Here is an 18,394-nt window from a genome sequence, read left to right on the forward strand (position 1 = left end):
AGCTCTGATCTGCATCAGCTGTCAGTCCAATCAGACTAACAGACTGAGTCTGAGAATGACGTCATCTCAGTTTCCAGTAAATACAAGCCCTTTCTGAGCACTGGGGCAGAAAGCTTACTCTCCGATTATACGTACCACATACATGAACTTCCACTTGTTTGTGCATATTTACATGTACAATGATAAAAAAAGAAAATAATAAATGTTACATTTAAACTGTGTCATTTAAGGAATATGTAATGGACTTTTACTAAGGCCTGTCACGATAAGAATTTTTTGTGGAAGATATATCGTCCCAGAAATTATTGCAATACGCGATATTTCTGGCATTTTAAACTATTTAATGCCACTGAGATAATAACGGAATAGCATAGAATAGCAGAAAAAAGCAATTATACACTTTTTTTTAAAGACAACACATTTTAAATTAATAATTTATTAAAATTAGTTTGGGAATTATATGCTTATTTCTCCACTTTGTGTATGGAGTCACAAATATTGAAAAATGACTATGGCTAAAATACTGTTCACTGTTATATACAGCTCAAAAGGAAGATAGATGACCACAAGCCATCAAACCAAGCTGAACTACTTGAATTTTTGCACCAGAAGTGGCATAAAGTTATTCAAAAGCGTTGTGTAAGACTGGTGGAGAAGCACATACCAAGATGCATGAAAACTGTGATTAAGAACCAGCATTATTCCACCAAATATTGATTTTCTGAACTCAGTTTTATGAATATGAATATGAACTCGTTTTATTTGCATTATTTGAGATCTGAAAGCTCCGCATCCATTTCTCCATTTCTCATTTTCTGCAAATAAATGCTCTAAATGACAATATTTTTATTTGGAATTTAGGAGAAATGTTGTCTGTAGTTTATAGAATAAAACAACAATGTTCATTTTACTCAAACATATACCTATAAATAGCAAAATCAGAGAAACAGATTCAGAAACTGAAGTGCTCTCTTACTGTTTTCAGAGCTGTATGTGAACATACATGAAGGGCTGTTGTGTGGATTCATATTTATTATCTCTTCTCCTAACCTTTCATAATATATTCACAAGTACATATATATAATAAGTGTCACCAATTAGGTTATTATTTAACACAGACCACATATAAGAATTATCTTTATTTTTTACCACAGAAATATGTATGTGGGTTTCATTTATGACTACTGTGTGAGAGATTGTTACGGTGTTCGGAATTGCTCCCTATTGCACAGAAATAGTGCAATTGTGGTGCCCCTTTAAAGTTCACTATCAAACACCCATAAATGTAGTGTACAGATGATGCACACTAGAACTTCCTATGTATACCATAATGTAATGCAGTGGTGTTTTGTCCTCAGAGCAGCACAAACAAAGATAGTTTGTTGTTTGGTCAATTCAGTTTACTATATAGTAAATATTCATTCCAAACACAGCTTATATCTAATATCAACAAATATATCAACTCATTATTTCATGAATCAACAAATTAAGGCCCAATTCCATTTTACCCCTTAGCCCTTCCACATGACCCTCAGAGAATAGAGATTAAAGGCACACTCAAAACAGAGGGTTGTGAGAAGAGAGCTCACTGTGAGAAGACTGCAGCACACGTGACCAAAGAAACCCACAAATGTAGGTATTTTCCTTGTTAAAAATTATAGTAACCATTGTATTACCATAGTTTAATGTGTAGTTTCAGTGATTTATGGCCATTTTCTTCATAACAAGCATAAAAACATTACTACTAGTTTGTCTCAGTATGCTAACTAGCTAACTTTCCCGTTCCACCTTAAAAGGTGCAACAGATGTCAGAGGCTCAGCATTTGAGATGGAATGAAAAATATAATAAAATATAAGCTAGGAATTCAAGACTTTTAAGAAATGGACAACAGTAATTAATTGCTACACCACCTGCCCCCTTTCTGAGGACACAAAATGCTCTTAAATTAACCAGCAGCTAAGTTGCTAAACTGTAGCGCTCCACTGCTATAAGCTAGCTAACTAAGTAGAAGTTTTATCCCAATTCTTAGGTAAAGGATTTCACCCTTTTCCCTTGTAACTCTGTCCCAAAGAATAGGGTTACACTCAAAAATGGGATTGGGTTTAAGGAGAGCTAACTAAGCTAGGTGTGTCAGGGTCATACTCTGGTTGACAGTCGGTGTATACTAAGTATAAGGTCACCATTGTGTCATGTTTAAGGTAGTGTTAGTGAGCGCTGAACAGTAAAAGTAGTAGAAACAAATTTTCTTTTATATTCTTGGGAGGAGTTAAAGCAATAAAACTGGAGAAACTAAAGTAAAGTGAGGAAATAGCACCTCCAGAACAGCTAAACAAAGACCAGTGATTTTACTTTAGATTATTTATCATCTGTTAACAGCACTGATAAATACGACCTGACTGCAGCTAGCTGAAATGCTGTTTCTGCTGCATTCAGTCTTAACATTACATTGTGGACCAAAATATAATACAAATAATTATTCTTAACCAAAATGACAAAAGGGGCAAAAAGATAATCAAAAGGTGTCAAAAGTTTTCAAATTCATTACTCAGGTAGAAGTATAGATACTAGGGTTTAAAAATACTTCTGTATAAGTTTAAATATTAAGTCGTTTTTTTACTCAAGTACAAGTTTAAAAGTACTGGTTTCAAACATACTTATTGTATAAAAGAAAAGTAATATAGGTAATGGAAGATTTGGGATGTATTCTGATACCTGTTTTAGCTGCATATGTGCCCACTAAAAATAAATGCATTTAAGTACAATGCAAATATATTTAAAAGCTTAGTTGGGACATTTTGGGAACTCGGAATGGTATATGTTTATGCTTCTCATCCAACCACAATAAAGTTTACCTAATCGCGATGTAGAGATTTATCTAAATAGGTTTTTTATTTGAATAGTGAGACGCTGGAATGAAAAAACAGTCATTTTTGACCCACTGTGGAAGCGTGTAGAGTCCAGTCTTTTGTGCAGCTAAGGGTTAACAAGCAGGCAGTTAGACTGTTGGGCCACTCCAGAGCTCTGAAGCAATATACAATTTCTGTGTGCCAGAAAGTATGTTTTTTTTTTTAGGAAATGTGATGTCATCTAGTCCTCAACAGTCACACAACATCATGTTTATTAAGTCTGAGGAGATTATAAGTTTAAATCTGTCTAAAATATCTTTGAGCTGCAGCTCATTAACTAATGTTTTTGAGTCAGCTCAACGTAATATATTGTTTAACAAATGTTTATGTTGGGAGAATTGAGAATGTGAAGAAGAATGTGACTTAACTGCTCTGAAATTATTAATTAAGTGTGTAAATCAAATAGCCTGTTACAGAATCCTATTCTAATCCTAATACACAACACACTAACATGAGTCTGCACGCAGTATACTGACTGTAGCCTTTCATGGGCTGAGAATGTTCTGCTGAATTTCATAGATCTAGCTACAAAAAGAACTACAAAGACTTAGACAATGATGTGGATCGCCAGAGGGTTGCAGATGTTTGTGCTGCACTGCTGCAGTCTTACATGTGCAGACTGTATCCTCCATCTTCTGAGAGGGTAATATGATGCTGATGTAACATCAGTCCTTGTCCTGCAATGTCACAGGTTTTTCCTTTAGTTCAAATCTAGGGTAGAATGCTTAGAAAATGCAGCCAAATCATATTATAAAAGGTTATCCTGGTTATCCTCTCCTCTTGAATCAAGGAAGCTGCTTTCATACCAAAGTGGGTCAGCCTGTGCAGGCTTTAGAGAACCGGGGGCGTTGCTGAGACAGATGGGGGATTACGACGTCATTCTCGGGACTAGAATATTCCATCAGTTAGAACAACACTGTCTGACCTTGAATAAGCAGTTTCAAAATGTTGAAAATGCAGGCATTTAATTATTCAGCAGGATATCTCTCATCCTGTAAACAGGTATGACATTTGTAAAGTGTAAGGATGGATGTATCAACCATAATATTATGACCATCTTCTTGTTTCTACACCCATTATTCAGTTTTTTTTAATTAAATTTCTATATTTACTTCTATATTATCCTTCTTTTACCCTGTGCTTTAATTGTCAAGACCACCACAGAGCAGTGGGTCATTCTCAGCACTGCAATGATACCGACATGGGGGTGTATTAGTTTGTATTGTTCCAGTATGAGTGGATCATGCACAGCAGTGCTGCTGGAGTTTTTAAACACTGTGTACACTCAGTCTACTCTTATTACTCACTCTTACCTAGCTCCTGTACATGTAAAGTCAGAGACAGAAGCTCATCTGGTAATGACCCACCCTCCAAATAATCCCTGCCCTGTGTTGGTCCTGTGGGGTCCTGACCATTGAGGAACAGGGTAAAATAAGGATAATAAAGAATGCAGAGTAACAGAAAGGCTACAGGCTACTGTCATTTTAGAATGACAGTGCTCCTGTATGCTCAGTAAAGCTGAAATAACGGATGATATGTGGTCACAATGTCATGCTTGATCTGTATATAAAATATAGATATAAGTTGGTCATCATTTCCAAGAAACTCATCACCAAAGCAAATTAAATGAAAATGAATTCTGCTTTTAATTCCCTCTGCAACAATTCACTAAGGCAGCATCCTTCAGATCCACACCAGCACTAAGTACATCTTATTGCACTAGTCAGCTAGTTAGCAAGCAGGCACTGAAGTCAAGACAGGCATGCTAAAAAAGGAACAGTGGAAATAGGAAAAACTCAAACCCTGAAAGAATCAGGCATTTCAGGCCAAGATTAAATTGAGGAATGGCTTTCCAAACATTTATTACAGGTAAAGGAGGACAGTGTGCAAAACAAAAAAAAAAAAAAACAGAAGCAATGTTTGAGAAAAAAAGGACATGCAGACCATTGCACTTTACTGCCTTCCCCAATCCATTCAAAAACTTCATCTTAAACACATTCTTAGAGTAATGGTCATTATGCAGTAAAGCTTTGAACAAATTCTACCCTGACTAGAGGAACAACTTAAAGCAACAGTCTGTTAATTCTGGGGATTGAGAGACCTCTCTGGTGAGAATGTGTAATAGCACAGAGCATGTGGGGGAAAAAAAGTACTTTTAATGCAGGTTGATGTACTGTAAATTCTGTGTTTGTGGTATATTATGTTCACTGTTATAAAATACTGTTAAAATGTAGAAAGCAAATAAATCTGCCAAACCTACCAGACCACTCTGTTTTAGAAATAATATACGTTGCAGGGATGGTTGTGTCAGAACAAGCATACCATGTATTTTGTTACTTTGTCTGCCTGTCTTGACATCACAATCGTATCTGCATGGACTGGTGTGGTAACGAGATCAGTGTTACCAACCTTTAGCGCGCTAATGACCTCCACACTTCCATCATTCTGGATTTGATATGGTTGTTGTTTATGTTGTTATGCTCAAGGGGCATTGAAATACGATTAGAGTGCCCATACACACCGATTTGTCAATATAATCGTAGATGCTAATTTTTAAAAAATGTTGCCTCCAAATTTCAGTGGCAACTATTTGTTAACTTACAACACCAGCGCCCTACACAAAGTGCTGGGGACAGAAACTTGATGGAAATGAGGTAAAGGGTTCACTCACACTTACACAGACTTACAAAGATCAGTACTGTCCACATTGAAACATATTCTGGGCATTTAAAGGCTATTTAAATCTCACGTTCAGCTGTTTATTTAATTTTAAAGCGATAAAGCATTGTCAGAATTATTCATTGAATAATCAACTAATCAAAAAAAGTCAACAGATTAGTTGACTCCCAAAATAATCATAAGCTGCAGCCCTAGTCCATACTGAGACACAGTTGAACAAATCAGATTGTTATCGCATTTCAACCCACCCCTAACTGTGATTTGGATCTAGTTTGCAGATCTTAGGTTGTGTCCGGCCATCCAGACTGTTAAAAATAAATCTGCGTCCAAAAAAAAAAAAAAAAATGAATTTGGGCTGGAAGTCTGAACAAAGCTGTTCCTAAATCCAAGTAAAGTCCAGTAAAAATTAAAACGGAATCTAGTCAAGCTTTATTAGGGGCTTATATGAATTTAAAAGATGCTACATACATACAGACTAGGTGATGAATTCATTACCAGCTGCTTTCTATTACTACAGTGAATGGAAACAGGTCGCTTTGGTTGCCATTCCAGACAGTCTTTAAAAAAAAAAACATGGAAATGTTTCCATGACGACCAACAGTTTAAGTCCTCCATCTAATTAAACACTGGCTTTGAGAGTGGCCACTCAAATCACACGAAACTCACATTCACTCACTGTTTCATCGCAAACACCACACAAAGCAGGCCTCTCTCATTTTTAGTCTCAGGCTTCCAGCTTCTTTTAAGTTTATCTGTCAGGTGACCTTGGTGTTGGGAAAGGCAAACTCCATTCCTTTATGAACGTCCATGCCATAAATAAGGCCTCTTTCTGCAGTGACTCCTAATTACAGTTATATTTACAGCATTACAAACAGAGGGACGTGCTAACAGGCTAATCCCCATTCATTTATTTTGCAAGCGGAAGAAGGGGTTGCATAAAGTCATGAATTATTTGGACCGTTACATCTCTCCCAATTGAAAACAAACATTTTCCCCTTAAAGAATTCCAGTGTTTGAGGGTTTTGAAGCGCAGTATCATACAAAGATGCAAAAGAACGTTCATGAAGGCAAGAGAAAAAAATAAAAGAATCATGACATTCTCCTTAAAGTCTTATAAATACAACCACACTATAAACTGCCAAGTCACTTTGCAAGTCTCTCATATTCCCAATGCTCCTGAATGATGAAAAGATTCAGAGAAGGGGGGAAAAAGATTCAGATGATTTCTCATCTGAAGTCAATGGGCCTGCAAAATTGATGGCAAAAAAAGACAGAAAAACAGTGTGTTGCAGTGTGGACAAAAAGGACGAAAGGTACTGGCAGAGCATGATTTGGGTTTTTGAGTGTCCAGCGCTCATTATAAATGTTATGAAAGCTTGACGGCAATCTTCTGCTCCTTCTTCATCATTCTTTGAGCTTCCTTTTCCATTTTTTTCCTCTGTTGTTCCATGGCACGCTTTTCCCTCTCCGCCATCTTCTGCTGTCTATAATCAGACATCCATAGTGATAATTAGCAAATAAAGCAAAATAACATTTCAAATAGTTCTGTTTTACTGTACAGTGTTATTACTTAAGATTTAATACAAAAATTTACACTTGTAAATTGGGTATGTAACATTTTCAACAAGTAAAGACACTTAAGACCTTTAAAAGGTTCTTCTTACTCACACCTCTGTAACAAATATGGCTGCTTTTTGGAAACAAATGTGGCTCCTCTACTGCAGGTAATTAGGGAATTTCTGAAAGTAGTAATTTCAGGAGTGCCCAAAGGCCAGCTCTTTTTTTGTATTCCCCCTGCTCCAACAGACCAGCTTTCCTTGATGATTAACAAGAGTTGAATCAAGTGTGCTTTATTTTACGGCATTGTACTGTCTATTTAAATGCTGCCATCTAGTGGAAAAAGGGAGTGAAATATCTAATCTGCCCAATATTCCACCTGCACATGCAATTTTGAGATCATGTGGTCATATAGATCTGTACATATCTTCTAATTACACATAACAAATACCAGCAGTTGATTGTGCTTCTATTGATCAGCTTAGTTTTAATCACATTATAACAGGGAACACAAGTCCGTTTGTGACATGTATGCCCTGCTGGATCTTCCCTGCTGTCACTGTAAAACAGAAGCATTTAAGAGCAACAGCTACTCAGCCAAGAACCAGTAGACCATGCAAACTCCAACATAAAAAATGTCTTTTCTTTGTTGCATGACTAATTATAGAGTTCCAAACCCTATTTTCATGGCAGAGCAGCTGCACAGCTACACAGCCTAAAATCACTATGTGCACTGCCAAGTGTCTGCAGAAGTGACATAAACCACGCCTGTACTGTACTCTGGAGTACTGGAAATACTGTTCTCCATAGTGATGAATTACACTTCAGTACCTTGCAGTCTGATGAAGAAATATGGGTTTGGATGTCAGGCAATGCCATTTTCCAAATTGCATAGTGGGCAACAGTAAAGTTTGGAGGAGGAGGAATAATGATCTGGTGTTTTTTTACTTTCATTTTTCCCTGCTCCAACTAATCATCTTATTTTTTTGTTAACATGGGTGTTTTACAACAGGGAAATTCAGGACCTCCAGGACCAAGGTTGAGTAACGCTTGTTTGTACAACTGTGCAGTTTTAAGCAAACCTTTGGAAACCCTTCCTTTTATAACATAATTAAAATTGATGACATGCCAGAAGCCTGATTTGCTATTTTTGATCAACTATAGGCTGAATCAAATTTCCAATAACATGTTTTGATGCACCAAACCTTGTGTTAATACTCATGGGCTATTACTAACATGGGTGCCTTTATCTGTCTGTCAGATAGTAAATTAAGATACCAAATACAAATAACCTGCATCCATAAGGCAGGGAAGACTGGAATAAGTCAATAAATGCTGGAATAAACAAGCATTAAGATCCTGCATGAAGATTTTAATGAGTCAGAAGGGCATGCACAATTCCACTTTACAGAATTCCTTGTACAAATCACAATCCTCATGCCAAAAGAGGAAGGTACAAACCAATATTTTGAAGCATGTTACAGAAGCCAGATGTATTTCAGAAGTAACTACTTTAAAAATGAACCTCACGGTTCCCTGACCTAAACATTATAAGTTGTGAACAAACCTAAAACAAGCCTGGCATACTTAATAAATAAATAAATAAATAAACAAATAAATAAACAATAATATCTTAAAATTGGCAAAGAAGACGACAAAAACTAAAATAACTTAAAAACATATATTACATATGTTAAATATTGCATGTGCTACATAATAAATAAGAGTAATGTTGGACAAACCTTAACACTTCTTCTGCCTCCCACGCAGCTTCAGACTCGTCCTCCCAGGCATTATTATCCTCCTGCCAGTTATCCAGGTCCCCCAGCTCTGCCTGCAAGCCACACACAAACACACAGATTCCCAAGAAAATTACTTTCATGTATAAATGCATTGTACATGAAAATATAATTGTATAAATGATAAAATAATTACAAATTAAATTGTCACCATTTTGATTCGATTCGATAACAACTGCATTCAGTTTATATCAAAAAGTGACAAATGGCAAAAACTGAGATACAACATACAATAGTGCATTTTCACTTTCATTTCAGTGTAGATTCTAGAAGCATAGACAATGATCGGCCACAACATTAGCACCACCTGCCTAATTCTGAGTATGTTCACTATGTCTCATCCCAACAGATCTGACTATTTAAGATATGGACTCTACAAAAACTCTGCTTCTGGAACTGGTTATGTTCAGGCTTAAAATAACCTTGGTGCATTTCAGTAACCAGGCCTGCGTTTGCACCAGTTTTAGTGGAACCTGGGCTACGTCACAGAATCCGTCAACAGAGGGAGCTGCACAATAGCTCTCAGTTCATGATGAAGGTTCCAGCTGAGAACTAACTTTAGGGTTCCAAAACAAATATTCTTTAATGCAAAGAATAGTTTAAAACTAGTAGTGCATGCTGGTAAAATAAAAAGGCTATGAATGTGTATTTTAGTATCTACCACCAAGGTAGTGCTGGGCGATAAAACGATATCGATAGTTATCGAGGAAACTATATATCGCGATAAGTCGGGGCGAGAAATTCGATAAACTAAATTTTCTATTTCCCGTTTAAGTAGCGTTGTGAAAAGGCGCAGCACGAGATCAGGCAGCACGCTGAACTGCTGCTCAGCCCAGTACAACCCCTCCCCTCCCCTCTCCACCATCCCCCTCCGCCCCACCCCCCGAGCCCCTCCACTCTGAACTCCTCACATAGCGGCTCCTTCTCTCCCATTTACTGGATAAACTTCATTTATACTATTCAGCGGCGCTACACTGGAAAACTCACCTTTTAAATATGAGGCATGCGTCTCCAAGATATTTAGAGAGGTGAGCTTGTTCAGATTTCTGAAGGCAGGTAAACGCTGCTCTGTTTGCTGCTAGTTAGATTAGCTTGTCTCCAGTTTAAAGTTAGCGATGTTTAGGTGTAAAAGGGATCTGTGCAATCTGTCATCATTAGCTAAGATGCTTTCACTGCTTTTTACATTCTAATAAACTAATGGGTAACGCACGTTAGCCGTGTTAATCCACGTTTCGTGTAAATTAAGGTTAACTTCAGCACGAGTGAGGGGTTAGTATATAAACACACAGAAAGGAAGCATTTTCCATCTTTTTTCCTAACTCTCACTGTTTCTGTTAGAAAACCCTGAGGGCAGCATTCTCCTCTGTCTTTGTGTTTTATAGTTTTTAACAGATAGAGAGTCTGTTATGCTGGATATTTTACTAAATACAGAAGATTATATAATCTGTCTAGCTGTATTTGAACTGAGCTAAACATTGCTGTTACTGAACTGGAGTTTTAAATACACTTAAGTAATGTAAGTCTAGTCTACTGAAAGCCAGTAATGTTAGTATAAATCTGTACTGCAGTAGAAGTGGATCATTTCAGAAACTTGACTTTATTCCTCCCACCTCCATTATAGGCCACTTTTTTTTTTAAATATTTAAATGTTAGCTTAATTTAAATGAAAAAAAAACTAAAGGCTCTTATTTAAAAAAAAACATAAGCAGTAAATTATCTAAAATTACAACAAATAGAAAATAGAAAAACAGTAAAACATATGTAATACATACTTTTTATATGACCAAAATTAAACTAGACTGAAATCTGACTAAAACTAATAATATCCGATAGACTAAAATGTAACTAAAACTATTATACATTTTAGTGAAAAGACTAAGACTGTATCAAAATCACCTGTCAAAATGAACACTGTGATATACTCTTGTATTTTGCTTTATGTAGTTGCCTGCATTCAGGGAGGGGAATGATCTTTTGATTAAATATAATTTTATAAAAATAAATAAAGTGTTATTGCAATTTAAATTAAACAGACATATAATGTAAAGGGTCTTACATATTTTTTAGTTTATATATTTGTCCCCTTTTTAAAATTAATTTAAAAGCTGTACCCACCTGGCAAGATGTTAACATCCTAGTGTCTGTCCACAAGGCTCTGAGCCTGCTAGTGATTTTGTCCATAACTCCCTTATTCTGTCACTTCTGAGTAAAAATAGAAACCTTTAAGTGTAACAGAAAGTGATTTGATTTATATCGTGATACATATCGATATCGGCTGATATGAAAAACTATATCGTAATAAGATTTTTTTCCATATCGCCCAGCCCTACACCAAGGTGTTAGCAGAGATCTTTTAAGCGCTATAGGTTGTGAGGTGAGGCCTCAATGGACTGCATCTTTGAAACTTGGATGCCCATGACCCAAGTCAATGGTTCATTAGTGGTTCATTTTTGGACCACTATTGGTAGGTAATGACCACTGCATACCAGAAAACCCCACAAGTCCTGCTTAAGATGCTGGAAATGCTTTGATTGTCAGTTGATGTCAGTTTTAAGAACTGTCTAATTCACCCACCCCTTGACAGATACCACTGTAAATAAATACAATCAATATTTTTACTCCAGTTTTCCTATCACCTGTGTGTGTGTGTGTGTGTGTGTGTGTGTGTGTGTGCATCAATAGAACAGCACTTACTGAAGGTTGGATGAAGGACATGTCCTGAGCAGCAGCCAGTCTGCTGGAGAAGCCTGTAGTAATATCAGGGGCAGAGAAATTCATCTGCTCCCTTTTCTTCAAGACAATCTGATAAAAGGTAAAAAATAAAATAAAACAACATTAAAGACAGAAGTTAACACCTATTTTGTGGATAAAGCATAAAACAGATTTTTGACTCAAGTTTTAACCAACTTTTTGTGTTTTCCTGATGGTAGGAGCCATGTCCTTAAAATAGTCTGGCTCTTCCTCATCCTCTTGGTTTGGTTGGGGTGGAACAGCTCCATTACCACCCTCAATCTTTATACTAGTGGGGGCCTCTTCATCCCATGAACTCCACTCTTCAATCTCTGGCTACAGTAAAAATCCAAGAAAGTTGCACACGTGAAACACTGAAACAAACTTACGCTCTAATAATCTGCATCCACTTATTCAGTTTTAGTACAGTCTCTAAAGCAAACTTAACCTAGGGACAGGTTTTTCTGGTTATAAGGGATTGTACTATTTACTCAAGATACATTCAATTTATAGAAACACGCTCTACCTTAACAACATATGAGCACAGTATTGTATACACTGTTTAAGTGTGTATTTTTTCACATTTCATTGGATATTATGGAAATACAGCCTGTATTGATGGGGAGCTTTGGAATAGCTGCTCAGCAACTATTGTATAGTTTAATTGGTCTACTTTCTAACAAAAAAATTCAGAAAAACAAAAAAGAAATCCTTAATTTAATCAGGACTATAAATAACTGATTTAATTTAAGTTAATGTAATGTTAAAAGGTGGCAAAATGTAAAATATACATGTAGTTAATGGCCAACATTTCCTGACCTGACATTTGCATGCTACTCCGGTTATTCTTAGCTACCTTCTTGGATTTGAAGACAAAACACTGAGTTGGTAGTCGCTCACAGTTTTAATAATTAGTTTAAGCACATCATTTGGAAGCATTTTTGTTTCAATTTTGGGAATAACATTTTTGTCAACAGCATGGAATACTGTGCTCCTATGTCAATTGTCAAAAGAATAAAGAAAAAACAGCTTAATAATGCCTGAGACTAACCCTCTAGTAGGGGTGGGCGATATGGCACAACAAATAATATCACGATATTTCACAGTATTATCGCGATAACGATACTTTTTTTTCAAGAATACACTACGGCAACAAAATGAAAATTACATTTTATTATTGCAAAAAAAAAATACAAGAATTTGATCAGATTTGTAACAGAAGTCAATGATCCAGAATGTCATGATGACTTATAATGCACTCTAAATATCTCCATGTAACCAGGATTAAAGTAAAATAAATGATACTGGGCAGACATAATCTGTCTCTAGTAGATACATAATGGAAAATGAAAACGGTGTGAAAAAAGTAGTACCCTGATGTAATAAGTGGGGGTGGATGATATGGCACGATATTTTTAGGGTATAATATCGTTCACGATATTTAAAAATATTGGCGATATTATTGCGTACGATATGATATGGCACACCCCTACCCTCTAGAGTGGCCTACTAAAGTTCCTCAGCTCCATACTTTCAGTTCTCATTCATTACTAAACTCTGCTTCAATGGAAAAGGCAAACTTATTTATAGGCATACCTGAGATTAGCATTATAAGCCCTCTCTGATCTCATTCTATCTAGAAGCTTAAAAATAGTGAGCTGTGTGAGCTTACATAGAATGAGTCGCATTTCGAAAATACATACAGCAATAAAATACACTACAAGCAAGCAAAATTACACTGAAAGTCACCTGTTTAGGTACAGATGAATAATCAACAGTTGTAGGAAGAGTGATCTGATCCCCACTTAGTTTTCGTGACCTACCGGTCCTGTTAAAAAGAAAAAGATAAAAAGTAATTAAAAAGCGGAAAAAACAGAGCAAGCAATTCTTACAGGATGACTATCAATGCATGTTTTTCAACAAAAATTTGCACACTTTAGACACAAATTTTGCATACTATTTTTTCAGCTTTATTCTGTTGTTTCAGACTTAGTTAAACTGCTCAGGTTACAAACCCTGCGCAAATACATAGCAATTGTGAGCTGCAAACAATTACATTAATTCAAACTATTAACATACTCTTAATAGGAAAGCTACTAGAATGTTTTTTTTTTTTGAGTGATGCTATAAAACAACCACTTTTGGTTCCATAAAGGATCATGTCTGCCATAGAGATGTAAAGAACCTTCAGGCTGGTTTAATATAAATTACATAAAATTAATACATAAAATTATACTTCCTTTGACCTTTAAAAGAATATTCAAACTCTTAAATGGCAAGCCATTCAGCATCTTCAACATAGTGTGTGCATGTGCAATAGTCACATCACAAGACATACAGTATTGAATTGAATCAAATAACTGGAAAACATACACTGCTTTTATTTTCCATGACCAGAGGCAGAATATATCTGTCCAATATCATTTATGTTACATTAGTCTTCAATTAAGTACAGAGTGCATTGATAATGTCATGTTAAATTATTGACTCATGCGTTTTTTTATATTGCAGTATCTATAGAAACAAATACAGCAATGTCAGTTTTTCCAGTATTGTGCATCCCTACCATGGCTATGCTTTCACCTCAGGGATAAGTGCCCAAATCTGAATTTCCCACCAAATCTGAGCACTCACAGTCTTCAAAATATGGAAATCCTACATTTGTCTGATACAGTCATTAGTCTGAACAGTTAACACCCCTAGGGCCCTATCGTACACCCTGTGCAAGGTGAGTCACAAGGCCCTTTGCCATCTTACACCCCATCAACAGTCTATTTTCCTGCCTTGTTTAGTTATAAATCTACACTTATGGGGTGGTGGTCTGGAAGTGAGGTGTGTTCAAGTACATTTCTGGCTTTGTTTTTTTGGCGCCGGAAAACACAGGTGTGCCACTGATGGAAATTAATGTGTACAACAGTCAATCGCCAGAGTCCATTCCTATAGGTGTGCCACACCCCCGCTCGTTAAAATACACACTCGGAAGCGCACAAGGCCAACTTTTTGGTTAGTGTCTTTGTTTAATTTTAAACACACTGACATTTTTCTAGGTCTGTTACCTCGCTATCCCACCACTGAAAACCTCACACACCACTGCTGACTTCCCTTTTCCTGATGACAACCCAAAGTACAACGTTAGCTGAAAATTCTATTAACAATTTTGTTAGCTGGGCAGAATACCCTTCTCCTGGACGTAAAAGTCTCATCAGTTCCAATCTGGCTGTTCCAGCTTTGTCACATTGCCACATATCAAATTTCAATAATACATAAAGTCTCCCAAATGACATTTTGTTCACTGACACAGAAAACACACCTGTGTGACATTTAACAAAAAACATTTGGATCTTATTTAGCTGCTATGTGAACATAGCTTTTGGAGCACTTTGAAGGAGCATTTTTAGAAATGTGTAGAGTCTTTCTGTACCTTGCAAATACACTATACTCTTTTTTTAAATGACATTAGAATAGCTTTAACAGATCAGACTTTTTATTTTACATAATTAATCATTTTTCCATGCCCCTTAGAGTTAGCCACTGAAAGTTTTTACACTTCACATCATAAAGCACAAAACAACGTAGTTATGGAAAGGAAATCCCATTCTTTTTCTGAGACCCATCAGAAAGTCAGACCACATTTTTTGCCAAACTTTATAAGGAAGTGAAAACACACCTGGAGGACACTGACTATATCCAATTCTGTGTGAATAAGCATTGCCCAGCGTGATATTTTTTATGTTAACACTACTTTTAAAAACAAATTGCCAACAATTAGTTTTGCAGTTTTTGTGGTTTGCTTTTTAGATAAAAGGCCTTTTAGATTTAGATTACAGAAAGTGGATAAGCAAGTTAAATACACAGTAGAACAAATAGAACAGAGATAGCAAAAACACATTTGGTAGTTTAACTACATACAAAATGGCCTGTAATAACTGAACAATGACAAATTTGGCTCTGCAGTCTTAACACTGGATATAAAATTAAATATAAAAGTTATAAAGTTAAATATGGAGAACATGCCAACATGCCAAGATGCATGAAAATTGTGATTAAAACCAGGGGTGTTCCACCAAACATTGATTTCTAAACTCTTAAAACTTTATTAACATAAACGTGCTTTCTTTGCATTATTTGTGGTCTGAAAGCTCTGCATCTTTGTTATTTCAGACATTTCTTATTTTCTGCAAATAAATGCTCTAAATAACAAAATCTTTATTTGGAATTTGTGAGAAATGTTGTCTATAGTTTATAGAATAAAACAACAATGTTCATTTTACTCAAACATATACCTATAAATAGCAAAATCAGAGAAACTGATTCAGTCTTTTTTTTCAGAGCTGTAGAATGTTGTCAGCCAAGGATGAAGATCAATCACTGCCACAAATATACACCATGTGGGCTTTAAATGACTTCCAATTTTAAAATACTAAAGCATGTCCTTATATCAAATCATTCAAAATGCTTCAGCCAAAAGTGAAACAAGTAGCTAAATGAGTAACTGAAGCAAGAAGTAATTTGTACAACAATAACAGACACTGGATGACACTACTAATTAGTGGACGCATTAAAAAACAGAGACTTACCTGCATATCAACCTTTTAAAGAAAGAAAGGATGGTTGCTAAGCAAGTACAGATCTTGAACAGGCGAAACTGGGTGATGGCCATGTTGAGAACGTCTGAAAAAAATAAGAAAGAGGTATAAAACGTTAGGTTGCATACATGCATATGTACAGAATCCAGTAAAAAAATGCGTAAGCTGTCTTAAAAACAGAGAAGTAAACCTTAATCGACCTTGTGAGAGGGAGGAAATAAGGTTTATATAAATAAGGTAGGTTAGCTAAATGCTAATGCAGTAGTCATAATCACTAATGTTTATTAAAAAAGGACAGCACTCATTTGAGAAATAATAACGTTAGGTTAACGTTTGCTAGCGTTATCTATGACAGGTTGCTAATAATCATAATAATAACAGTAACAATACGCAGCTCACTAGCTAAGCTAATGCTGTAGTTAGCAGGTTAGCTAACTGCAGAAACAGGCTGCTAGGTCAAAATTAGCAGGCTAGCTAAACAACAGTGCTGAGCTTCTCTATAAGCTTTTTAGCTTAGCTAACAGGGCTTTAAGAATGTGTGGATCTCTGAAACTGTTTAGTTTAAAACACATACCCTGTACCACTATATTAAATTACAGTGCTGCACAGTGCAGGCCTGTGTATCACTGTTATCCAGTTAGCCTAGCTCCCGTTAGCCGACAGAACTGACCAGGCTGAGGCAATCCCAGCTGCTCTCTCTGAGATCATAGCACGGCGAGCTAGCCAGATGCTAAAAAACGAGCCACACAGCGTCCCTCCGGCTGCTCAGTCAGAGACAGGTAATGCTGGCTGTATAACTCTCCTTTGGCAACGAAATTAAACGACTAATGAGACTCATTTTCGATAGGAGCTGTCAGACGTGGCACAGCATTCAGCGGGCAGATCCGTCCGTCTCTCACTGAGCACTGAACCAGCCATCGTCCCTTCCTCACAGCGTCCCCTCAGCGCTCCACACGCCCGCTGATCTCCTGCTCATCTCCACCGAAAACACAACCCGCCTAAAACAGCTCATCTTCCGGTGGACATGACTTGAAGATCTGTTGGTCTATAGTAAGGCGACTTTTGGGCGGAGCCGCCGTTATGAATAAGGAAACGCTTCCTGCCGGTGATCTGTCGAGTTGTGCTACCCATCAAAATGTGCTTCTTAATACCAGTGCGCATGCATTTTTTTTAAATGTTTCGGCAATTTTGTTCTTCTTGGGTGCATTAATCAAACCGCTGTCATTATTTGTCTGAATGTTACAAATTTGTAAATGACAGGTGATAATAATAAAAGTCACAATAAGTGAGCAATGAAAAATAGATATATAAATATAATCACCCCTATTAACTCTAAACTGTATCCTAATATGTTGACTCAGGCTTTACAAATAAAGAATAAATAAAGAAGAATTCTTTTATACCCCATTAGGTCCGACCCTGCAATTTAATTGGCTGACAGATGTTATGAGTGCTGTTATCAGCCGGTAATGCATTGTAACCAAAGCTCTCTATGTATTACTCTGCCACATACAGGTAATCTAGCAACGATGAGGCGCTTACAAGCCAAACAGCACAGCTACAAACAGACCAGCAATGGAACTATTTTAACTCACAGAGTGTTTATAACTGTATAACTTATAACAGTGATAATCTAACTGTGGTATAATCACAGTAATACATTCAAGGTTCGTACTATACAACACTGCAGTTCTGATCTACAATCATAGTGCTATATTGTAATATTGCTTAATTATTTGTGTGGTTTAACTGTTTGAAAAACTTGACTTTCTCTCAAGTCATAAGACAGTTAGGATTTGTAAACAAATACTGTTTAATTTAATTAACAATTTGTCATCTCACTCCTCTCATCTAGGTTACCGCAGTCGAGGTGACACAGGTATAGCCTACCTTAGAGTAACATAAGCAAAAAATAAAACATAACTACCACTGCTGTGGGCACCCCTGCCCCTCATTAGTTGGGCCCATAGTGACATAGACTTGTGTTCTGCTCTGTTATAGTCCTGTCTGAAGCAGTTTCCCCATTCCTGATTAGCAAGTGTCCCCAGAATGCTGTCCCTCCATGTTCTGGAAGCGAGTGTGTGTGATACAAAACCCTTAATCTCTGCAGTAAAATAAGTTATTTAAATTCTGAAA

General features: G+C 36.5%; 1 protein-coding gene across 2 annotated transcripts; it reads right to left on the reverse strand.

Annotated features, from left to right (window-relative positions):
* Positions 1-4,739: 4,739 nt before the first annotated feature.
* Positions 4,740-17,219, reverse strand: ebag9 (estrogen receptor binding site associated antigen 9). 2 transcript variants are annotated; one of them, XM_015606469.3, is made up of 7 exons: positions 16,929-17,219; positions 16,250-16,343; positions 13,422-13,500; positions 11,850-12,008; positions 11,637-11,744; positions 8,886-8,977; positions 4,740-7,070 (listed from the first exon to the last, which is right to left on the reverse strand). In XM_015606469.3, exons 2-7 carry the CDS (start codon positions 16,330-16,332, stop codon positions 6,953-6,955), a joined length of 639 nt encoding a protein of 212 aa, XP_015461955.1. In that variant the 5' UTR covers positions 16,333-16,343; positions 16,929-17,219; the 3' UTR covers positions 4,740-6,952. The 2 variants fall into 2 exon arrangements, with proteins under 2 accessions (XP_015461955.1, XP_022529446.1); XM_022673725.2 differs by having other exon boundaries at positions 16,833-17,219.
* Positions 17,220-18,394: the final 1,175 nt, after the last annotated feature.

Source organism: Astyanax mexicanus, chromosome 6 (assembly GCF_023375975.1).
Source record: "Astyanax mexicanus isolate ESR-SI-001 chromosome 6, AstMex3_surface, whole genome shotgun sequence".
Taxonomy (NCBI): domain Eukaryota; kingdom Metazoa; phylum Chordata; class Actinopteri; order Characiformes; family Acestrorhamphidae; genus Astyanax; species Astyanax mexicanus.

Excerpts from the sequence above, each read along its gene's own strand:
- ebag9 (XM_015606469.3), bottom strand. The coding sequence starts at position 16,332 with ATGGCCATCACCCAGTTTCGCCTGTTCAAGATCTGTACTTGCTTAGCA. Across the intron at positions 13,501-16,249 it reads TTTAAAAGGTTGATATGCAG|GACCGGTAGGTCACGAAAAC; the intron begins GTAAGTCTCTGT and ends TCTTTTTAACAG. Across the intron at positions 8,978-11,636 it reads TGTCCTTCATCCAACCTTCA|GCAGAGCTGGGGGACCTGGA; the intron begins GTAAGTGCTGTT and ends TGTGGCTTGCAG.